The 23,453-nt window shown below is 43.7% G+C and overlaps 3 protein-coding genes across 17 annotated transcripts in view; 2 read left to right on the top strand and 1 right to left on the bottom strand.

The window, feature by feature from the left end:
* ALS2CL (ALS2 C-terminal like) overlaps positions 1 to 10,472 on the top strand; it is a 49,864-nt gene extending 39,392 nt beyond the window's left edge. For 9 of the 10 annotated variants that reach the window (XM_075043719.1, XM_075043689.1, XM_075043672.1 and 6 more), the window contains 10 exons: positions 991 to 1,164; positions 1,702 to 1,795; positions 2,379 to 2,536; positions 4,013 to 4,081; positions 4,893 to 5,066; positions 5,929 to 5,971; positions 6,411 to 6,472; positions 7,557 to 7,706; positions 8,736 to 8,832; positions 9,119 to 10,472. In XM_075043719.1, coding sequence (XP_074899820.1) covers positions 991 to 1,164; positions 1,702 to 1,795; positions 2,379 to 2,536; positions 4,013 to 4,081; positions 4,893 to 5,066; positions 5,929 to 5,971; positions 6,411 to 6,472; positions 7,557 to 7,706; positions 8,736 to 8,832; positions 9,119 to 9,190 — 1,093 coding nt within the window. In that variant the 3' untranslated portion in view covers positions 9,191 to 10,472. Of the gene's footprint in view, positions 1 to 990; positions 1,165 to 1,701; positions 1,796 to 2,378; positions 2,537 to 4,012; positions 4,082 to 4,892; positions 5,067 to 5,928; positions 5,972 to 6,410; positions 6,473 to 7,488; positions 7,707 to 8,735; positions 8,833 to 9,118 lie in introns of those variants that run through there. The other variant, XR_012652565.1, reaches the window with a different exon arrangement.
* Positions 10,473 to 10,612: 140 nt separating this feature from the next.
* On the bottom strand, positions 10,613 to 19,152 carry JMJD4 (jumonji domain containing 4). Of its 3 annotated transcripts, none has more exons than XM_075043735.1 (7): positions 19,077 to 19,152; positions 17,923 to 18,512; positions 17,137 to 17,302; positions 15,874 to 15,999; positions 14,885 to 15,152; positions 14,018 to 14,164; positions 10,613 to 13,183 (listed from the first exon to the last, which is right to left on the bottom strand). In XM_075043735.1, the coding sequence occupies exons 2-7, from the start codon at positions 18,185 to 18,187 to the stop codon at positions 12,872 to 12,874; spliced, it is 1,284 nt and encodes a 427-aa protein (XP_074899836.1). In that variant the 5' UTR covers positions 18,188 to 18,512; positions 19,077 to 19,152; the 3' UTR covers positions 10,613 to 12,871. The 3 variants fall into 3 exon arrangements, with proteins under 3 accessions (XP_074899836.1, XP_074899845.1, XP_074899855.1); XM_075043744.1 differs by having other exon boundaries at positions 18,996 to 19,140; XM_075043754.1 differs by lacking the exon at positions 19,077 to 19,152 and adding an exon at positions 18,839 to 18,949.
* Positions 19,153 to 19,237: 85 nt separating this feature from the next.
* SNAP47 (synaptosome associated protein 47) overlaps positions 19,238 to 23,453 on the top strand; it is a 31,117-nt gene continuing 26,901 nt past the window's right edge. Inside the window, exons 1-2 of one of the 4 annotated variants that reach the window (XM_075043796.1) lie at positions 19,238 to 19,304; positions 20,577 to 20,686. Coding sequence is in view for 2 of the 4 variants with exons in the window: in XM_075043768.1 (XP_074899869.1) it covers positions 23,205 to 23,271 (67 nt within the window). In the remaining 2 variants the exon portion in view is untranslated. Of the gene's footprint in view, positions 19,305 to 20,576; positions 20,687 to 20,735; positions 21,222 to 23,026; positions 23,272 to 23,453 lie in introns of those variants that run through there. The other 3 variants (XM_075043786.1, XM_075043777.1, XM_075043768.1) reach the window with 3 other exon arrangements.

The following is a 23,453-nucleotide window of genomic DNA, read 5'->3' on the forward strand; positions in this document are numbered from 1 at the left end:
TTCAGCGATTTGTGCGTGTGTGTGCACGCACACACGCATTTCTGCGTGTACACACAGATGGGTCTGAAGCTACAAAGGCAAAGCTGGGCTGCTAAAATGCGTCACTCGCTCCTTTCCTTTTCCTCTGTGCTACTACATGAATATTACCGGCTGATATTGTAGAGGTAGGAAAGCTACCAAAAATCACGAGTGAAGCATGGCACATGAGGCTCTGAAGAGCCTGAACTGGGTGCTGCTTTATGTGGAGGAAGGCTGGGGAGCCAGGATCAGAGCTTCACGGGGCGCTGATGCTGCTTTGGCAGGCAACGGTGTGAATGCAGGGCAGGAGTAACTGAGCTGAAGCTATCAGGCCATATCCTTCGGTATAGACTCTTATCCTCAGGGCTGAACCCTGCAAAGGGATGCTCTGGTTGCCAGGGTGAAGGGCCTGGGTTCAGCCAGGTTAACCCAAATGAGGGAGTCCCAGTGGAAAAGACAGCTACCTGTCCTCTGAGGGGAATTCCTCTTGCAAAATCCAGTTCAATTTCCTCTTCTTACCTCTTCAAAACATTTCCAGTCGATCAGAATATCTATGTTGCAGAAACAGCTCCCGTTTCCTGTGCTTTTTAGGCAGCAGTAGCTATTGGTGGTGGTTGCTCAACTGTCTTCTTGCTATCAGTCTTTTCTGCAGGCTTTCAGTTGAAATAAATAGTCTATATTTAGAAACATCCATAGGTGGAACAGACCGCCTGTGATCAATTCACCAACAAAGATTCAGATTATTGATGTTCCACGGACCAGGAATTTTTCTTCACCCAAAGTACCTTGTTGCCAGGACAATAGACTTGAGCTGCTTTTCGTTGAATTACCAGTTAGGCACTGCCATCCTTCTCTGCTCCCGTAGTTCTTGTGTTAATATCTGATTCTGGAGAACCTTCCATATTTAAAGGTGAAGTCTGAAATAATTGAGGAGGGATGCAGAAAAGCCTAATGCCCTGTTATGTTTTGCAGTCAGCTGGGCCTTGAGGAGTTCCCAGTGGAGAAGAGATGGAAGGGGATCTATGACCAGTTCCTGGAGTTCATCCATTCTGGCTGCAAAGAAGAAACGGAGGAGTCTTTCACGGGGTTCCACATACAAACGAGCAAGGAGCTGCGGAAATCTCAGGAGTACCTCTTCTGCCAAAGGTATGAGTATCATGTGCCCTCGTCGCAACAGAGGACCCCATTTTTGTGGAGAGATAGTGGTTTACACTAGGGTCTGCCATGTGTTAAAGTTATGAACCCAAGCATTATCCAGCTGTTCCTGCTTATGAGACAGGAGGATGAATTTTAAGCCTGTATTTAAGGTTGTGCTGTTGAAACTGATTTTTATAAGTGAAAATTTGGATGCGATTCACTTGATTAAATGTGAGCATCTTCACGTGACCCGGTCATCGCTGGCTCCTCTTGTATTTGAGGGAAACCTAGACGACATCATCAGCTGATGCAGAGCAAACTCATCTCCCCTTAAGAGAATACCTAAAATAGATCAGACGAGCATGTGCAGGATGCAACCCAGGCTGGTTGTCAGGGGAGCTGAAGGCAATTCCATTGAAAAGTGTAGAAAAAATTCATTTGTTCTAAGAGTCTTATTGCCCCCTTGGAATCTAGCTGCAATACCACTTGGGATTTATCCCAGTGCTTCACTGTGTGGCTGTCCTTCCTCACCTCTCATGTTTTCAGGGGGACTGAGGATGTATCCTGGAAGACAGAAGATATTCTTGAAGATCTTGTCCAGCACCAGGGCCTGGAGTCACTACAGACTTATTTAGAGAAGGTAAAGTTTAAAACCATAATGATCCATGTCTGTCCATAAGACACAGACACAGGTCGTAGCAACTTTCTGTTGCTTTCTGGTAGCACATATAACATTGCCAGTGACTTCAAGAGTTTTCTCTAAATTATGTGTGAATACCTATGCTTGTGAAGAAGAAGGTTATCCTTTGTCCTTTTTGGACACTCATTTTGTGTACAGCTATACAGGCCAGGAAGTGATTATAAAGTTTCACTCTTGGTTCTCAAACTATGTCAGGGAATAACCAGCTGCTGGAAATTATTAATAAACTTCCATGCACTCTCAGTGGTTGTTTTTCACTCAACTAGCCTTTCCCTGAAGCACCCTTTGCTGTCTCTCTTGAATAGCACAGCAAATCTCATCAGAACAATTTTACTAAGCACATTTCTGCCTGATAATGGGAGGAGAAAAGCCTTGTGGCAGCAAAAATAAACCAAAATTATAGTTGATTACCTCTAGGGTTGTTCTCCTTTGCTGACAAGAGAAGATTGGGTGGCCTTTCAGTGTTACCCTCTACTAATGGCAAGGGCTGACTTGTAAAATTTAATTTTCCTCTGTCACGCAGGCATTGAAGTCTTCCCTGCACCCACTGGGAAAGCTGCTGAAAGCCTTGGCAATAGCTTTTCAGGCAACATATTCTGGGATTGGGGCCAACAGACACTTGCTGACTATGGCACAAGAGGAAGTCAAGTACTATGCAAAGAAAATATGGGAGTTTTACCAGTAAGTCAAGCACGCCGAGTCCTTCCAATGGGTATGAGCGTAGAGGGCTTGTGGAGTAGAGCATTGGGATCATTTTTCCAGGTGACGGGGCTGCTTTATTTCACAGCATATTTCTTGGGAGAGTTGCCTCTGAGTGGTGCTAGGTAAAGAGTTATATGCAATAACTGAGGTCACATGGACCTAGAAAACCTTTATTACGCCCATTGCTCAGTGCGTGACCCAGGAGCTTTAATGTGACTAAATCTCACTGAGTTATGGCAACTCAGTGAGCTGCTGCCCATAATAAGATTTCATCTAGATAAGCAGAAATATGAGCAAGAAACCTCACTAAGTAACAAGGACAGCAAAGTATATCAGAGCATACAACAGTGATGTTCGATATCTATGAATGAAAAACAGCTTAAGCTTAACATGCCTCAACTCAACAAGAGTTAAGAACATGCAGTGTAAGCACGTTGAGGCTTGGCTGATGTGGGTAGTGACTCTAAAATGAGGTGGTTCAGTTGTGTGGTTGTGCCCATGGGTCATTAGGGACTGGATCAAAGACATGATTGGGGTCCTGTTGCTGTTTGACTATCTTTTAGGAGAAGATACAAGAAATGCCATAGTAGGCAGAGGTGGGGAACTCTGCCTCTAGCTGTACTCGGGGTGGTATTGCCTTAAAAATGAGTGGTTGGATAAAAGCTCTGTTATCTGTGTAGCCTTGTGTGCTTGAGGAAGACTGCCAGCTCTATGACGAGGGGCTGTCTGTCCCGGAGCAGTCTGGGAACAGCAGCACAGCTGATGGGAACAAGTCAGATTTGATTCAGTTCATCTGAGCTGTGTTCATGAACAGTACAACAGGGCTCACAACTTGAGCATTGGTTCATGTAAAGGTGCTTCTGGGCTCAGTGCATACCTTGGAAAGCTTGCTTCATGTCTCAAGACCTTTAGGATGCGGTGTGGGGAGGGAGACCCACCTTGCTCTGCTGTACCCCTGGCTAAGTTTCCTAGGCTGATACTTCTGCACCAAAAAAAGGCAACCTCTCCCTAATGCCCGTTTAAGATTATGAAGTTTTGGCTTGGCAATACCAAGACAAACCCGAGCTACTTTTTTAGAGTATGAACATCCTCTAATGTTTATAGATGGATTAGAGAATTGGTTGGTATGACAGATCCTGAAACCTCATGTCCCTTGAGTGGGAGTACAAGGAGATGGTGCTCAGTGCAGACCGCAGTTAGGGTCTCCAGAGTGACCACCCTACTCTTCAGGAGCTATGGAGAATTTTGAAACACTCATTCCTGGTGGCTTCTGGTGGTAGGGGAGAAAGCCCTCAAATACTGAAACTTGAACACCGAAACACTGCAAGGATTACAGAGAGCTTTACTAATACCCCACTTGATGCTGGGACAGCTGAGCTCCTCACTTGTGAATAACATATTACCCTTAAAAAAAAGGAGGGATGGAACTAAAGCTTGGTTCTGCTCCTCTTCTAGGGGTTTGCTCCATCTGGCACTGGAACAGAAAGGCCAACTGCCTGCAAAGTGTATGGATGGAGATACAAGGTATGTCTCACCACTGGTTGTTTGATTTTAAGCTGCTTGGACATCTGAGGTGTCTTCTAAAATGTATTAAGCGCTGAACAGATTGTATTTGTCCATTTGAGTCAGGTTTACTGCCCACACTTCTCTCTGAGTGTAAAGCTTTCTGTAGTTCTGCTTGAAGCATGAGAGCAACTTCTAATCGGAAATAGGGAGTACAGTGTGGGAAGTGTGGCAGAGGAGGTAGAAAACATGATGTTCCTAGAATAAGAAAGTAGGAACAACTGTGGGAGACCCAGGTTTAGGCGTTTTGGGAGTGGGAAGAAGCACCTTTCTTCAGCTGTCCCCATCTGGTCTGGATTTCTCTTTGCTGTAATCTGCAGCCATCCCCAGTGGGCCGAATGAAGCCAAGAGGTTGGTGGAATGGTAAGCAGCTGGAAAAAGGCTTTATCTGAATTTATTTGGTCTTTGTCCCTTAAGAAATAACAAGTGCTCTACTGAAACAGCTCAGAAAGAACAGCTGGAGATAGGTCTCTGGTGCTCCAGGTTTCTCCCAGTGACTAAGGAGATCTTGTGGAGAAACAGTACCCTGTCCTGTCCTACAGCAGAAGATGCACTTGCATCTTCAGCTTGCGGGCACACGCAGGAGAGTGTTATATAGGTCACTCCTGTCCAACTGTGACATTGAACTCAAAGGTGGAGGAAGGAGGGGAGAACCAGGAGAACACCTTGCAGTCTCAGAAGCTGCTTCTTCCGTTGTGTGCTGTGTGGCTCTCGGTAATATCCAGGTTCCAGGCGTCACTGTAGGACTCTGCTTTGCTTTTCTCTGCCATAGTGACCAGAAGGCATGCAATGTGGTCCTGCCGCTGATTTTGCCCTGCTTCTACCCTGAGCTTTTCATGCTCTACATGCTCTATCATGAAAGAGAAGATGACCTCTACTGCCAAGGGATCATGGACCTAAGTCTATTTCCTGACATCAAGCTGCTAGAGTTCCTGGATGTGCAGAAGTGAGTGACATTTTTTTAGCCCAGGATGCAACCCCATGATACCAGCTGGGAAGGTGGCAGCCAGGGAAAGCTCTGATGGTGCAGGAGGAAAGGACATATAACCTGTTCGTGGGTGCATCGTTGGCTGTAGCACTGAATTTTTCCCTAGGCTGCCAGAGGCAGTCCTGTTGTGGAGTGCCTGCAATACTGTCTGGAAGGACAAGACTGACTAGTGGAAAGCTGCTATTATCTATACTAATTTTCATTTTTGTGTAGCAAAAATCTCCTTTTCTAGCTCACCAAAGAAATGGTTTGCTCCAACTCAGGACCAGTCAGACAGAGTTTATAAAAGGGCCATAGTCCATCCAATGGTATCTGCTGTAACTATGCAAGCACACAGTCTCAAGACTGGGAAAGGCTGTGGAGCCAGATGTTTCCTTCATCCATTCCTGCAGCTAGATACATCTCTGGAAGTGATATGTGAGGACCAGTGACTCAGACTCAAGAGGCATGTGAGCTCTCCTAACACAGCATCATCCACAGCTCAAGGACTTAAGCAGGGTAGCAGGAGACCCAGAGTCTCAATTTAGCAATTTGATTCAGTCTAGACTCAGTGAGAGGAATGGAATCTGAAAGTGCCAAAACTCTCCATTGATTATTACAGGAGCAGCTGTGAGTAAAATGAACCCTACACTCAGGTTAATGAGTCTAAGCTATTAATTCTTCCTGTAGCAGTGTAACAACAGGAGCAAACTCAGCCTCATGCACCTACAAGACTTTAGCATCACCTTGAACGAAGAGATAAAAACAGTCAAAACTGACTTAGGGTGGAGTTAAGACATGGACATCTGCCTTCTAAATCTTCTCTGTAATCTCCTTTCAGACACCTCTGGCCTCTGAAAGACCTCACCCTGACAACCAACCAGGTAAGAAATAACGCTAAGAGCTAGCTTTGGTGTGTTCGTGAGATGACATTGGGGCTGTGTGTCGGTGCTAGCTAATGATGGAGCTTCACCTAAGTAACCACAGGGCAGACTGTACTCAGAAATCAGAGCTACGTGACATGTCGATTAGTCATGATCTGTAGCTATTGCATGTGAATTTCCATGGATGGGAATGTGAGCTCTGCATAGGATTGCTTTGTAATGCTCTGCCTGATGGTGTTTCGAAGACATCAGTGTTCAGAGTGGCACTGTAGACATCCAAGCGTGTTCAGAGTGGCACTGTCTATAACAGCTTTATTTTGCCCTCTTTTATGGGCAGCAGCAAACATGCTTATTTTGGGTCCAGTGCTGAGGAACTATGTGGTGGCTCTCGGAGAGATGCTCTTACAGAGACACAGCTCTTTCTTTGTCTCCCCTCCAGAGGCAGTCCCTTATCAAAGACAAGTGTTTCCTGTCTGCCACAGAGTGTTTGCAGAAGCTGATGTAAGTCACTGTCCATAACCTCCGACTGACAACCAGGGATTTTCTGTTTCTGGGAAATGCCAAAATTTACAACTGTTTACAAAAGCATTTCTGGGTCAGCCTGCGAGATTATTTAAAGAAAAGTTGTTTGTGTTATTATTTCTGTTTAAATGAAAAAGTAACTTCTATAGAATTCTTCCCCTCACCCCCCAAATATCAAGACAATATCAATTGTGTTTAAATGCAGCCCTCCCTTGGCTAATCTCTCCCCTTAATTTTGTGGAGATATTCCTACAAAAAAATCTGACTTCGATGAAATGGAGTTCACTCATGTCAGTGTGCATAGCAAATTGGGCCTGGCTGTGACTGCCTGGTCATCACAGAGCCCATTGCTCTGGACACATGGAGCTTCACGGGGGTTATACATCCAGCGTGGCATCCCAAGATGTTAATGTAGCAAAGCAGAGCTCAATTTAAGAAACTCAGCTTGATTTATTGACTTGAAGTCCAGCCTAGGGGATGGTACTGCAGTGACGAGTGGGAAGGAAGTTAAAGGGGAGCAGGGAAGTGTTGTGGGATCCATCAGACAGGAGCTCTCAGGTCCCTAAGTACACTAGTCCTGGTGGGAGCCTCCCTATGAAAGCCAACGTGACTTCTCTTCTGGGGAAGGCAGCACAGCCTACGTGGCCCTTTGCCAGACGTTACGGCCGTTGTTATGGGCAGAAGAACCAACCTTACAGATATGACAACTGTATTAGTCCCTTGATAGAACTGCCCAAAGTGATTCGTCCCATGCTTTTTAGTTTTTATTTGAAGGACTGTGACTCAGGTTAGTCCTGTCTAAAATGAAAGACTGACACTAGGGTGAGCAGGTCATACCCAGGACTTGGGAAGACTTAAGGTCCATCTGGATGATGTTACACCCTGGTGATGCCTCTTGGCACAACCTTGTTGCCTTCTTTTTGGTGCAGCCATTTGAGAAGATTGAAGGACTTTTTTTGTAGCATGACAGTCTGCTCTGATTTTTTTTTTTTTAGTTCTGCTGCTTTATCACTTTAGCTGTGTAGTGGAAGCATCTTTGATATGGCTGTTTTCATACTGACAGCACTACAGTGGATCCCCGGGAAAAGCTGGTGATCCTCCAGAAGACCTATGAAGAGATAGAGAGCACAGTGTCCCGGGTGGTAGACAAAGACTACAAGCTCCCCATGGATGACCTGTTACCCCTTCTGATGTATGTTGTATCCCGAGCAAAGTAAGTGGAAGCTTTTCATTTCCCAAGCCCGTTGCTGTGTGATACCTCAAACAGAGAAAGGACAGGCACATTTCCCAGCCAGATAGTTTAAATGAAAAACCAGAGTTTGTGTTTTAACATGCTTTTTCCTGAGCTGTGTTGGGGTTTCTGTGTGCTACTGTCTGCCAGCTGTGGTGTGGTGGTGTTGGCCATGATATAAAGTGGCTAGAAACTTCCTGAGTGTCCATCTCTTACCCGAGAGGATAATTCAGGGTTGTCATGGGAAATGTGGTCCTACCTGCATCTCAGGTTTCTGTAGAAAATAGGAACACGGAGCCTTTGAAGGTCAATTGTTGATGCCTCCAATGCATCACCTAGATATTGTACATCTTCTATTTTCTGTTCTCGATGGGGCACTGTGATTCAGTTTGGAGACTAGGAAGGTCTTGAACACTGACCATCTAGTAATTAGACTTTTCCTGTGTAGCAATGACTGTAAACGTAACACATTTCTGCCAAAGAGGCTCTGTCTGTGGTGCTTTCACTGTAACTGCAGGAACCTGCTTACATCCAGTAGAATGAAACTGTACATTTTTTTTCTTGGCAAATTTGAGTCAAAATCCTTGGCTGACTTCCTGGATATGCTTGGTTTCCAAAAAAGGGTGAAATGTTTAAACTTGGGGCCATGAAATCCAGAAGCTTTTTTTTTTTTTTTTTCTTCCTTTCCTTCCTTTTTTTTCCCTGCAGTCATGTTGGATGATACAGGTTTGTTTGCTAGGCAGCTTTCTCAACCATAGATGAGAGAGGGGAGTAAGAAAGACTGTGAAAAATGGAGGAGTTTAAATTTTCTCATGATTGAGCATCTTTGCTAAGATCCAGTCATGCTGGATACCTCAAGGACTCAGCCTCCAGATGATCAAAGTAATGCACAAGGAATCAGCAATGGATTTCCAGATCTGTGCCTCTTCTCCATAATCTGATTCCAAACACACCCCCACAAACACCAGTGCCAGGAGATTTGTTCTAGTTGTGACTTTTTTTTTTTCCTAGAATACAGCACCTGGGAGCTGAAATCCATCTGATCAGAGACTTGATGGAGCCCACCAATCGAGGAGGACTGTACGACTTTCTGTTGACAGCACTGGAGGTAAGGAAATGTTTTCAACAGCGACAGTTGCAAGCTGCAGTAGCCTTTCTTGAATAGTAGATACTGATGTGCTTTACTCTCATTTAATTTTAGAAGGCTGTTTATACGCCTAGCACAGGAGGTTCTTTTCCTTCTAGTCTAAAGAATATGCTTATTGTTCATTTATAATGTGCAGATTTAATCCTGCCTTTGGGGGCAGTATAGCTTCACTTTGCGTACAAGAGACCAGATTTTGGCCCAAAGTTCCAAAACTTCTCCTTAATGTATTGCTCTGTTCTTTGCCCAGTCATGCTATGAACACATACGGAGGATAAGACTCCACCAAAGAGAGAACTGCCATGTTACTCACAGCTCCTGAGCCCGAGGACCCGAAGGGAGCCTCCTCCCTGCCACACTTTCTTGACCAAACACTGTTGGATGAAGAAGCAATCACGTCACTGCTGTTCTGCCTGCCTTTAAAAAAGGAAGAATGGTTATTTATCAGATGAGGGTTTCTTGCTGGCTTTTCTCTTAGACTAGCTGTGATCGTAAAGCACAGACATATGGATGCCGTGGGCTAAAAGCCTTTAATACGCAACCTCAGCTTGTGTTTGGGAATCTCTTGGTGGAGAGTGGCCAAGGTTTCTTTTACCCTGCAGTTTTATTTCACTCTCCTGCAAACAGCAATCTGCCTTGAAACCTCGTTCGACTGTTCTCTCAGATGTCGTGTTTCTTTTGCACTGGGGAACCAACAGAAGGGAGAAGAGGTTATTTTATGGTCAAATGAAACCACAAGAACTATTTTGGTGGGACTATTTCTGGTTGGCAGAAATGTGGCATGGACAGGAGAAGCTGTCTCCATGCTCCTAAACAACCTGCTCCTGGACCGAGGTGACTTTTCCTGTATCCCTAAGAGGAAGGTTTTTCCATTCCTCTTCTTACCTATGCCAAACTCAGTACCTCTCCATTGCATTGTAAAGCTGCTATTGACTAACTTCCTTGTTTTATGATGATACTTAAAAGTGTATCTTTAAACTCTGCAGACTCCTGTTAAATCTCAGGGATATCACACTTGCACCTTGAACATGCTAGTGCTGCTTTGTAATTCTGCAGGAGTTTGTGTGTGCCTAAAAGGACATACATTGTCCTGGGGTGAGAAGTCTCAAATCCTGGGGAAAGAAAACATAAAACCACCTGGCCTTCTGCACTGAGAAAGCTGCAAAACAACTGTTTTTTCCTAGGTGCACAGCTTTGTGCTGACAGATCACCCACTGACACCAGTGGGGTGCAAATCAGATTAGAATCAGTCTGGGTTTTATGCTGCCTTTATAAAAGGCAAATGGATATTTGGTATCCTGTTCCTATCAGACAAAAGTAGTAATGTCTGAGCTGCATATTTAGAGCAAAAGCTCTTTTGAACTAGATTTTAACCTGCCTTTTTTTTTTTTACAGTTTAAATTACAGTCTTTAAATTGTCCAGGTCTGTGACTTCAGGAAAACAAAACAAAACTCTACAGGCTGTTTCCTCCTGTTTATCACAAGTATTATGCTTTAATAAATAGTACATTGATTACAACAGTTAATATATTGGTATGAGAGTATCCTAACATATGTTTTACAGTAACTTTGTATTTAAATAAAGCTGTTTACTTTTTAAAAGATTCCAGGCTTGTGTAATTTTTATTCCATTCTTGCTGCTGTCTTCAGGCATTTGAAAATTTGCTTTCCTTTATTTAACTGTAGAAAATAAGTGGCTCCCTTACCGCCTTGATCATTCGTGGGAACGGAGAATTTGAACTACAAATTAGTTTCTTAATGTAATTGTAAGAGAGACTGTCAATAAACCTACTTTTTTTTGCTTCTGTTCCCTGCCAAATCAGTAAGGAGAAAATGGCTTAAACTTTAAGATCATTTCCTGCAATTAAAGTACTATTTTTGACCCCATTGTCTCACACTGATCACACTAAGCATTAGCAGGCCCTATGAAATATGGCTGTTACACATCTTCAGAGCTGAACATGCTGTTGTGCAGAGACAGCTCAGGTGAAGAGAAAGTGAGAGTGAGTAGTTGAGACCCACCTTCCCTACCATGTTGGCCTATCTTCTTCCTTCCTTAACTCTATTCCACAGGGAAGAGGAACTAACTGCAGAAATTACGCCTCTTCCCTAAGAACTGCTACGTGGATTTTTGCATCACAGCAAACTCATGCCATCCATCCAAATGAGGATGTAGTCTGCCGGACAGTACAGTGTCTAAACCTATCCTGGGTACGTTGAGATACTGGGTTCTCGGTGTAACAGCTAGACTTGTATTTTTGCTGGTTTCACACATGAAATGAAAAGTACTGTTCATCTAAGCAAATGCTTTATAAAATTGCAGTGTTTAAAGTGGTTGGTGCCAATACCAGTTGCACAGCATGCAGTGAGACTGGGGAATACAAGACCAAAAACATGCTTTCCTACCAGTACACTGATTGTCAGCTTTAAACCATTGCCTCTCACCTCTATGAAATCTCACCTTATTCATATAAGGAAGAAAGCTCCAGCTGCCTGTCTTTGAGAATGTAAACAGACATAAGTAACAGCTGTGAACTTTTAATTTCAGAGTTGCTTAAAACTGGCAGTTTTCCAGTCTAAAGAAACACCCTGCCAGAAGGTTGAATCACTGAGATGTAGTCACAGCTGTTAAAAAAAAAAAAAGAAAAGAGGTCTGTTTTCTCCAGACTGCATTCTTCCATGCTCTGGGTATTGATTTTAATTTCAGGTACCGCTTCCTACTCAAAATGCAGAACTTCTACTAGAAAATAGGACATGCAAAATGCATGCATGTACAAACTCCACAGGATTATCTAGAAAACAATGTGATTTTTTCAGCCTGCTGAGGATGTCTACTATTGTACTTTCTAAACATACGGTTATTAGTTGCTCTTACCGGTCATCTGGTTGAAAATTGAGGAAGTTCTTGAGCTATAATTCAAGTGAGCCCTAAAGGGGCAACTAAGGTAACAGTGTGCAGCCGTTTGTGCTTCTAGGCTTTCTCACCAACCAGTAAAAGCAAGAGGCATGCTTCACTGGAAATACTCTTTTAGCCCAAGGGGAGCATTCAGGTTGCAAATTGTGCTATATAACCATGCAGTAGTGCTATTTGGTGTGTTAACAGCATGGCTTTTTTAGGAGATAATACGAGGCTACTTGCTAGCTTCCCTGATTAATCAAATCTCTGCTCGATAAAATACTGTGCCTTGAAATAGCATGTAGAAATACGAGAGTACATTCAAGTTCCTCCTTTTGAGCTTGGGTGGATCACATGCTTAAATTATTAGTGGCAGATTTGCTATCTGCACTAATTTGCAATCAGGACTCCAGCTTCCTGATTAGTATGTTAAATTAAATCCTGCAGGCCTTGGAGCAGTATGAAAGCTGACCTTACCTGAGACTTTCACCTTTAGAGAGATACCACTGTACAGGACACTAGTACAGTCAGCTCTTCCACATCCAGGCTACAGCTGTTCAGTCAGCTCAGGCTTCAATGGAAGCCAACTAACTAGGGTCACCTAAAAAAACCCAAAACCAAAACACTGAACTGAGCTGCACCTGGAAGCAGGACAGGTCTTAAAGTAATTTAGCTGTGATCAGACAAAGCAGAGCTTAACTGCTGGAGCCTGCAGTACAGGTTTGCTGTCTGTGTACAGTGCTCTCGGAAGCAGAGGGAATATGGTGCAGACCACTGCAGTCTCAGTGTTTAGCCCTGACAGAACTAAGCTTGGTCCACAGAGAACTTCTGTTCCCCTTCCCTGAATGTGCACTCAGTAGCAGGGGTCATAATATAATACTAACATGATTTGGGTTTTTCCTTTATCTGAGATTTTTTTCCTGTCCAATTACTTTAGATACTCAAATGCTGCCAACTTAGTCTTCTTATGAACGTACTCTCTCCCCACTCTGTATTAAGGCTCTTTGTACTTAAACTGCAACAGTGATTAAACAGGGAGGAGTCAGTCTTCTACAAACACCCATTTTGCAAAAGGTTCATTTTACAAAGAACTGAATAAATAGGAAGTTAGAGTAGCGCTGTATCTATTGCTGCTTTCAAGTGGTGGAGCAATGCCTCAGGAGGTGGAGAAAGTGACGTCAGGTCTAGTTTCTTGAAATCTTCATTAGCACTCAATGATGTTAACACCTTCACAGTCCTCTTTAAATCAAACACTGCATGGAGCATGCCCAAGGTGGAAATGGCTGCTTTTGGAGTGTTCTTTGCCGAAGCTTCATCATCGAGGCCATTTTCCAAGACAGAAATCCTGTTCTCTGCAATAACTTTGAGGAAGTTGTAGAACTCTTTGTAGTCTATACCCGTGCAAGACTTCATGATCAACTAGGGGAAAAAAAAGAAAAACAGCATTGAAATGGAAACAACTCTCTTTTATTTACAGTACGAATTACAAAAACATATTTTATCAAGCTAGTAACTATCTGGAATTAGTAACCATGTGTAAGCATATTTCTGTAATTCCCCAGTGGCACTAAAATTCTTTACCTTACTTGAAATGCCACTAGCCCCAAAAGCAACAGTCTTGTTTCTTCTAAGTACTAAAGGGCTGTGTTCTTTGAAACTATTTTTGAAGGATATCAACCTAGCAGCAGTAACAGCATTCAGAAATAAACGTTACATTTGTTTCACACTTCAGATTTTGGAAGCATACAAAACTGCTCAGTATAATTATGTGTTCTGAAAGCATCACTTTGCAGACGTGCAGACACAGAAACCTGCTGCCACCTTCACCTTAATTTTGCTTGTTTCAGATTCACTGTTTTATCATGAATCGTCTACAAACCAGTTCTTCTTTGTAGGGTCTGTCTTACCAGTTCTTCTGTTTACATGAAAAAGCACTTATAATTTATAAAGGGGAACCTAAATACTACATAAAGGATTGATCTTGCTGCTAATACTAACCTTGATAGTTGAAGAGCAGAAGTTGAGATAGCAAATATGCACTGGCACAAGCCTTTCCCTATCTTACTAAAGTAATACTTGATTTCCTGCAAAATGAAGCTGTCACTAGTTCCTACTTCCATGTGACACATGTATGAATTCCAGGTATGAAGTTAAGGACTTGTGTGTCTCGGAAATCTCAAGGCGGTGAAATGCACCCTGGAAATACATGATCCTCTAATAAAGAGTCAGGCAGCCAGCATCATGTTGTTATACCTGGCATTGTAGGTGCCAATCATCCATAGGGTCCTTCCATTCATTGATTTCCCGCTGGACAGCTGCTAATTCATCCTGGAGGAAGCACCACATTATAGCCACATTGCAGCCATTCACCCAGTTGTGGTTAATGGAAATAGTATCCTCCTGAAGGAATAATTTAAATGGTTACTAGGCTCTATGTAAGAAAGTGCGAGAAAACAGCTGTAACATCACTGATGCCACAAAACGTAAAATCAAGTTCCTCAGCAAGGGAAATGCTTCTTTGGCACCACTACCACCACTATGTTGAAAGGCTGTCTCTTCCTAATGTCCCTGGATAACCAAAGCTTGTTTCACACTATAAATCAGCAAATGTCTCTAGTTCCTCTGTCTGAGCATACCTTTTAAGGCTACAAAGGTGGGAGAAGGTGGTGGGGAGAAAGGAACAAGTTTGTTAATTTTGGTTTGTAATCATGAAGACCAATTTGTTAGCATTTTCCATTATTAAATTACAATTTACAGTTAGAAACCAAGATTAACAACTTCACCATAAGTCCACCTCACCTAACATCCTATTTCTCAGTGACTAGTAGCATCTAATGAGGAAAAGCATAAGAAAAGAGGGTTCAGACAGCTTCTTCAATTGTACAGTCTTCCAGCTTCCAGTGGTCAATGACACAAGGAGCTTACGAGTTCAGGCTTCCTCTTAGCCATCATCTTGAGCAGTCACTGATAGACCTTGCCTCTGTGAATCTCTCTAAACTTTTTTGCAGCCCAGTTAGACTTTTGGCATCCACAACAGGCTGTGGCAATAAAAGTTTGATCTGATTCAAGCCTGCTGCCTGATTATCTCTCCATGTTATGAAAAGGTATCAGTTATCTTACCAGATTGTAAACTTGATGATGCCATCCACTGGGGATGAAGACTATCTCCCCTGCTTCCTGCACAATTTCAACAGGGGGTTGACTTTGGTTGTAGCGAGGGTAAACACTCCTGTCCTGAAGACTAGGTGCAGTCACGTCGAAGGGCAAGTTGCCATGGCGGTCTTTCAGATACTCCTCCTGTCCTGCGGGGTATAACAGCCATCTCTTTCTCCCGCATATATTGGCCGACCAGCTATAGGAACGGAAGACATCAGCATGGAATGGAGTCCTGTGGGGCAAATCAGAGGTTTAAGTAAAGACAGTGCCTAAAAGCTGTAAGAAGAATTAAAGTCTCTGAGAATCAGACATACACACAGAATCAACCTCTACTATGCAAACATGATCCCAAACTGTCATCCTCTTAATTTAATTTTGATTGTTTTATGTATTAAGACGCCACTGTATCTACATAGTATTGCAGTGTTTTATATCCTCTGTGCTTCTCCATCAGTTAGTTTTGAATCTGTCCCACAAATAGTTCAGTGGCAGGAGATTCTGGGATGTGAACTGATGAGAATACTGTAAATACAACTTTATCACCAATGCTGGACTTAAAATTTTCACCTGCAAAATATTTGACCAACTCATCAGCGCCCCTCCACGGCTTCTGTTGACTCTGCAAATCACAAGTGGCTGATGATCTCCAGGGAGTTTCTGCTCTAAAACCATATTACATAAGCTAGCTGACAATTTTTGCAGAATTTGTGTGTACAATTCAGGGCTTTTTGAAATGCAAAAGCACTTTAGCTGACTGCATAAGGACAGCTCACATCCAGAACCAAATGAGCTGCTTGAGAAACAAGACTGGCTGGGTTCAGGTATAACACTATACAGTACGGCCACACTGCCTCTGCAGCACGATGCTATCTTGAAGGACAATGTGATAAACCCCTGTAATATTAATCTTAAAAAAAGAGTATGCAAGAATGACAGAAACCACATTGCCTTACCATGAACCTTTAGGTCCCATGTAGACAAACCGGTAATCATCCACAGCTATAGCATCCCAGTATTCATTCAGCCAGTCGGATGAGAAATACACAGGGGTTGTATATACATCTTGCTCGGGGAAAGCTCTTAAAAAGATAACATGTTGGAAATGGGTCTCAGAAAAATGCAACGTTGCTCCTTCTACCTCAGGTTCCAAAACCCAGATGCAAAGACCAATCAGGTCTCTAGCAGGCCATTAATACTTAGCTGCCATCTCCTTTATATCAATGACAACTCTGAGTTGCATGCAAAATGCACACAATAGTGCTTTTCTGTCTCCCAGGAAAGCTGTAAAGGTTAACTGCTATTTGGGAAACTCTTTCTAATTACTGCAAAGACAGTTCCTAATAAACACATTCTCTTTAGATGAGAAGCCTGCGAGACTGCTTGTCCAACTGGATGACATGTTGGGGGTGTGAGGGTTAGGAGAGAAGCCAGGCTGTGGGATTTTGCCAAGTGTGTGGCCTTCTCCCACAGGTTATGCTGCTCATCCTAGGCTGCATGTGCAGACTTTCTGTAGCAAGCCACAGAACTGATGTCTGGGAAAGCAGACAAACAGAGAGGCAGAGACTGACAAATTTCCTCTATTGCAAGTCACTGGCGCACTCAAAAATGAAAACAGGCTGATCACAAGAAAGTTGGATTAAGAGCAGGATACGCTTGAGGAAGAAGAGATTTGAATGAAAAGACATAAAAGTCCTACACAGACATGGGGAATGGACAATGCATCCACCTCGCAAGCAGCGGGCTGGAGGAGAAGGAAAGCCAGAACAGGGTGAAGAGAACTTTAACGAGAGGGGAGGTAAACAGAAAAGAAAATGGATAATAAAGGATTATACCTCACACATGCTCACTGAATTAAACATAATTAGAAATGTTCCCCTTCTTTTTAAGAAGTAAGGTTTGCACTGTAGCAGTGAAACAAAAGCCAAATGTTCCAGCCACACAGTTTCCACAGGGATAACATACAGTCATTTAAAACGTAGATGAAAAGGAAAGCGCTCAAGAATGTCATCTCTTCAGGAAACGATGACCTGTTTAAGAATCTTGTCATGTGAAGTACCCCAAGAACAGTTCAGTGTAAGACTGGTATTTTGGTGGGCAGGTGCTAAAAAACAACACTGGTGGCATTTAAATGCTCAGGCATTAGAAGATGAGCATTAAGGCTCCACAGCAGTTCTTTGCTGTGCACGGCACGCAGGGTTTCCACGGTGTTCTCTTACCTGCTCAGGTGCCAGTCCTTTAGATAAAGGCACCCTCGGGATGAACGGTAGTCATTTTTAATGTACTCTTTCCAGTACTTTATATACTCCTTGAAGGGGAACTCCTCCTTTGGGTTAGAATTGTACTCCTTGACATCACAGTTGGCAACAGGTACTACAGCCTCTCCTGAAATACAAACTCTTTGAGACCAGGTGGGGACAGAATAACTGATACTGAAACTGAACTCCCTTAACATTATGCTCTGCAGCAGCCTCTAATATCTGGGCCCTATAATGCTAAATACAGTACAAACACATAAAGCAACAATTCCTAGCCCAGCTCTCACTACCAACACCGTAATTCTAGGCAAGCATGATTCAGACCAGAATTTATTTATTTAACGTGACCTGAATTCTTCTCTTAAACTACATTAGAAGTGGGGTATTGATTCCTGTTAAATATACTAATATTTTACAGCATCAAGAGGTATTTCACTGTAACTACAGAATACCTTCCCCTTGCCTGGGGAAAATGGCAGGCTGCTCCTCTGGTTAATGTTAAGCAGGTATATAAATTGGTATGGTTAAATTATACAACACTTTTAATTTTATTTCATTGTGGGAAAAAATGAGAGATTGGAATCTGCAAAACATAAAAGTATAAGTATAGCAAATTAACGTATTAACTTAGAAAAAAGTCTGGAGAATTGCTTGGTTTTGTCCAGTGGTTCTATCCCTAAGATTTCAAAAAAGCTGTGCCATTTATCATACATGTTTTAATTAGGTATTAAAAATGCCATGACTTACCAAACTGCTGCAGCAGATGATCAAAGTTAGGCTTTCCATCCCAAGTAACCCAATTTCTCCTGCTGCTCCAGTCTTCAGTGAACTTAGCTGAGAAAATACAGGGATGGTTGGGAATCAAATAATCCCGGAAAAAGTCTGAGTAAGTGAATGATTCTACTTTTTCAATAAAGTCAACGTGTCCTCCGGGGAGACAGAACGCACCCTGAGATGAACTGTTGTAGTCACGAAAAAAGGCAGTGGAACAGGCAAATGTTGCCCTGTCCATGCAGGCTGGATACCCTTCCTGGCTTAGCCAAGACAGCGTTGACCAGAGCTATGGCAAAAAAACCTGCTTTAAAACATGACTCGAGTCTCTAAATCCATGAAAACCCACAGGAAAATATAAACAGCCAGAGGTAAACCAAGAAGTCACGCAGGATCGTCCCACCGCATTGGGCTAATTAGGATCTTCCATAGTTTATAAAGCTTAATGCTGGTGGGATATCTGACAACAAAGTCACCCTATGGATGTTGAAGATGTTGCTTTTCCATCGCCTTCTTGCCAGGGCGACCACGCTCTCTGGGGACGACCAGCAGAGGCTGGTTCCTTCCTAAAAGAGCACAAACATTCATTTCAGTGGGATATCCCTGCTAAATGAATTAATTGCAGGGGTGGAGGGAAGGAAACTCCCTAAATATTTGGGGCCCTGGGAAACTGTACTGGGACTCACCCCTTTGTCAGGAGAAGATAAAAGCTGTGGTACTCCCCACCCTCCCCAGACCTTTCTCTATGGGCCAGGGAGCAGTTACAGGTAAAAATAATTAAAAAAACCGAAGGTAGATAATGGTGAATAAAAGGGAAGTGTCTGGGAAGGCCGGGGGGAGACTGAGCACAGGGCGGGAGGGAGGAGGCCCGAGGGCAAATGAGGCCACATACCCTGCAGGGATGGGCTTCAGGAGAGGGGAGACACGGGAGGTGAAGGGGAGACCGGGCTGCTCAGGGCGGGGAGAGCGGGGCCGCCATGAGGCGGTTCCCCCTCACAGAGCTCCACCGCGGGGGGGGGAACCCGGACACCACAGGACGTCGCACACACCGTCCCCGCCTTGAACTCCCGGTCCGGCGGCGCATCCGCGGCCCGCAAAAACGGAGAGGACAGCGGAGGAGGGATACTCACCCCCTACCCTCCGCGGGGGAGAACCCCGGGGCGAGCGGCGGCGGAGGGTCGAGAGTCCCGCAGCCGCTGACGGAACCTCAGCGCTGAGATGGCGGGGCCCGGGGGGGGCGATGAGAGAGGGTGAACCGCCCGGGGGCGGCTCAGCCAATAGCGGCGGGCGGCGGGCGCAGGCGCAGAGCGTCGCTGCGGGGTGGTCGCCGTCGTCTTCCCGCGCTGCGCTGAGGGGAGGTGGGTGTGGGGCCGGGTTGTGAGGGGGATCGGGTTGGGATTGAGGGAAAAGGGGAGAGTGGAGGGGTGGTGGGGTGCCTAGGCGAGGTTTGGAGGAAAGGTGGGGGTTGGGGGTGTCTGGGTAGGAAGGGTGGTTTGGCCTAAGCTTGAGAGGAGGATGAGGGTGGAGAGGCTGGGGGTTGGCCTAGGGGAAGGGATGGGGGTCTGGCTTAGAGTGGAGGGAGGGTGATGGGAATGGGGGTCGGGGTAGCTGATTTATAGGTAGGGGAAGGAGAGACATGGAGGGGGGAGGTGGGTCTGGCCTTGGGGAAGGTGTGGGGGTTTGGATGGAATAGAATAGACTATTTCAGTTGGAAGGGACCTATAACGATCATCTAGTCCAACTGCCTGATCAATTCAGGGCTGACCGAGTTAAAGCGTGTTATTAAGGGCACTGTCCAAATGCCTCTTAAGCACCGACAGGCTTGGGGCATCGACCACCTCTCTAGGAAGCCTGTTCCAGTGTTTGACCACCCTCTCAGTGAAGAAATGCTTCCTCATGTCCAGTCTAAACCTCCCCTGGTGCAGCTTTGAGCCATTCCCATGCATCCTATCACTGAATACCAGGAAAAAGAGATCAGAGAGCTGTACAGATCAGTTTGCCTTAGCACTGTGGCAGAGGGAGAGATGAGGACTGTGGTGGAGCCTGGCCTAGCAGTGAAGGAGAGAAGAGGATTTTGGGTGATTGACCTATGGCTTTCTCTAGTAGGACTAGGAAAAGAAGGGTCTCTTCTGGTGCTGGGAAGAGGACAGGTACTGGGTAAAGATCTGGTGTAGCAGGTGACTGTGGCATGTTTGGGATAGGAGAAGGAAGACTGTGCTGGGAAAAAGAGAAACGGGTGGAAATGTTTTTTGGGAGGGGGGAGTTCTAGCTTGAAGGAAGGAAATTCTGAGTCTTGGGGATGGCATTGGGGAAGGAGAGGTGAGAGAGCTGTGCAGGGAAAGAAGGGGAACAGAGGAGGGTTCACCCTGAGGTGAGGGGGCCGGGGAACAAGGTTTGGGAAGTGTAGATGTGTCTGTGTTTTGGGTTGGAGAGGTGGAGGCAGGGTGAAGATTGAAAGGAAGGCTGATAAGGTTTAACCCAGATGCTGTAGGGGCTGGTGTGCTTTAAAGGATGGGAACTGAGGCAGTCGCATACTTAAATGTATTTGGGAGAGGGTGGTGGGACTTTGGTCTGCTATAAAGTTGCTTTGTATCAGAAATGGAGTGGGATCAAAATGTTTTTTTCCGTAGAAGGTTGGAAACATGTTGATGTGGAGAAGCCCCTCGGTCTGGAGCTGTTCTTTAGTGGGGATCTTTTCAGATGAGGAGAGCTGAATTTCTCTGTGTGCCATAGTAGAGAGGTACTGTGTGTCTATGCCTGCTGCACCTCCTGGAGGGTCACCCCTGAGTACTTTATGTCTTGTTGCAACATTTGGAGAGCTGTAGAGTTAGAAAACTGGTAGAACTGCATTTTAGGCCTTTAGTTAAAAAAGAGGGGAAAGTCATGTGATAGACCTTATAAACTTTTTTATAATGAGGGTTGTTGGGCTCACAGGAGTGTTAAACTCATAATTTGTCAGATGGTAGCTTTGGGAATAAACCATCAAAGATAATGATCCCATGGTAACTTCAGCCATGAAGGAGGAGGAAAAGTAAACAAACACCAACACATTAGAAATGTGTGCAGAAATGTTCTGCAGATGGTTACCAAGGGCAGGTGAGAAAAATCTGTGACTAAGTTTTGGAGGATCTGAGGCAGACACATTGCAAGGGGACGGTGTCCTGCTCGTGAGCTGACAGCACCTTCTCCCACTGTATGTAGCATCACCTTGCACCTGGACTAATTAGTAATGCTTACGTTACACTGAATGATCTCAAAGCACTTCACAAGAGAAGGTGAGTCACCCCCTTTTTATAGAAGCAGCCACGGAGTTATGTGTTAGCTAAAGAATTTATACAATGTTGTGGTGACGCTGCCGGAAATATAATCCACACCTCTGATGCTAATCCTAGTTCTTGCTGTATGCTGCTTTGTGTAGCTGTGTATGGTACTGCAGTTGGTTTGGGGGCAGATGTGTCAAAAAGACAAACTATTTGCTAAAAAAAGAGATGATTTACGGGATCTGGATAATGTGTTGATGTTGGGGAGCCCAGACTGGGGGAGACTGCATGTGTCAGTCTGTAGACAAATGTGTAGGCAAACATTGTTCTTCAAAAAATATGAAGGAATTTATTGTGAAATCATTTAGATGTTGCTTCCTCTTCCACTGCATACAGGGAAATGGTTTAAGGACTGTAACCCTCTCAAGTTTATAAACCTATTCTTGACTGCATTTACAAGTAATTTAAAGCCTTTTTTTTTTTTTTTTTTTTTTTTCTGCCAACCTAGTCCTTTGCATGGTATTCTGAAGGACTTAGATCTGTTTGTTGTTTTTTTGTTTTGGTTTTTGGTTGTTTGGGTTTTTTTTCTTTTGTTGTTGTGGGTTTTTTTGTTTATTTCTGGGTGGGAATACTGAAATGGTATGTTTTATTGCAGGTGAGGCTTTTTTCAGTGTATTTTACAAAACCATGAATATTCCATGTCTTGTAATATAAGGAATTGCTAGTCATGTTTTAGGAGGAATAGAATGGTGAGTGACGTAATGCTGAACTTCAGGTGGTGGGGTTGAAATAAAATGATGGGAGGAGAAGGGGAGAGAGATCCTGAATTTCAAGTAATAGTTCCTTATAGTAAACCAGCTGTGTGAGTGACAGAAGGCCTCTAGCTCAGCATTTCTGAAATGGGATTGTCAAAACTTTAGGAAGTGTGTGTGCGTGGAATCTTTTCATTTTGAAGGACAGTAGCTGAGATATTTGGTCTTTAGTGGTGAGCTCACTGTTTACATCAGAGATGAAGTCGGTATATTTAACACTGCTTTTCATTGCACAGCTCAAGTATGATGAGGTGTCCTCCGTGCAGGTGCTGTACAAGCTAATAAGAGAGAATAAGAGGCAAGGTTCTGTTTTACAAAAGGCAACATACTGCCAGTAGATGAGACTAAGAAGTTTCTTTAGTATTGAGGAGAATAGAGTTACAAAAGTAATAGGACAATGATGGTTTTTAGCTGCTGAAAAAACATAATCACAGGTTAATGCCCAACATTATATGACACAATGCATGAGTGTCATAGGTGAAGTACATATTTAGTGCCTTTTTCCAGCTAACTTCAAATAATTGTGACCGTTTCTTCTTTTGTTTGTTTAACTTTGGTAAAATTTCTCATGTGTCTTAATCTGACTCCTTGAAGTCTTGGGTTAAATTGTAGTACACTGTTGAATGTTCATAAATTGTAGCTATGTTCTGTAACATTGATGACTGTTTTCATTGTTGAATAGAATCATTCTTGGCTATCCTTACATACATCCATATTTCTGCAAGGTTTAAATTTCTTCTCTGAGAAAGGAGAGAGAGAAGAAAAAAAACAGTCATGTAGATCTGATGGTAATTAAAACATCATTATTTTGGGGAAAAATGTCCTGGAACAATGAATGGATTTAATTACCAAATAGATTTTTGCTTGGAAATTCTGGCCTCAGGCACAGAAAGGAGCTGACTATCAGGCAAAGCCTTTAAGCTCTCAGGTGAGTCAAAAGTCATAAGACCCAAGGCATGTACACATATATATACACAGGTCAAGTGACTGCTTCATTTCTTCTCCTGGACTGAGAGGACTTGTTTTACTCTTAGATCCAGGGTTAAATATACGTTCTCTATTATTTATATATTTTTCCTTTTGGTAACGGGCATTGTAGGATTTTTGCTTTAGCTTCAGGTTTTTTTACCTGCTCATTTGGACTTTGAAGAGAAAGAAATACTTGGGAAAAAAATTCTACCTACAGATGGACATTTCTGTAAAGGCAGCAGCCCCCAAAAGGCTGCCTGAGAGTTTTCCATCTACAGATAGAGGTAAGGAGCTTGAGATATGGTTTAGGAAGATCTTTTTTTATGGTGCCATTGTGAGACTGCATTCAGACATTAGTATTTTCACAGTGTTAATGGTAGGGAGCAGGCTTGAGAGAAAATGCTGTCTTGATGGGGAGCTAGTGGTGGTTGGAGAGAGTTTGTGGAACTCTTAGCGTGTGAAAATG

Source organism: Buteo buteo, chromosome 2 (assembly GCF_964188355.1).
Source record: "Buteo buteo chromosome 2, bButBut1.hap1.1, whole genome shotgun sequence".
NCBI lineage: Eukaryota > Metazoa > Chordata > Aves > Accipitriformes > Accipitridae > Buteo > Buteo buteo.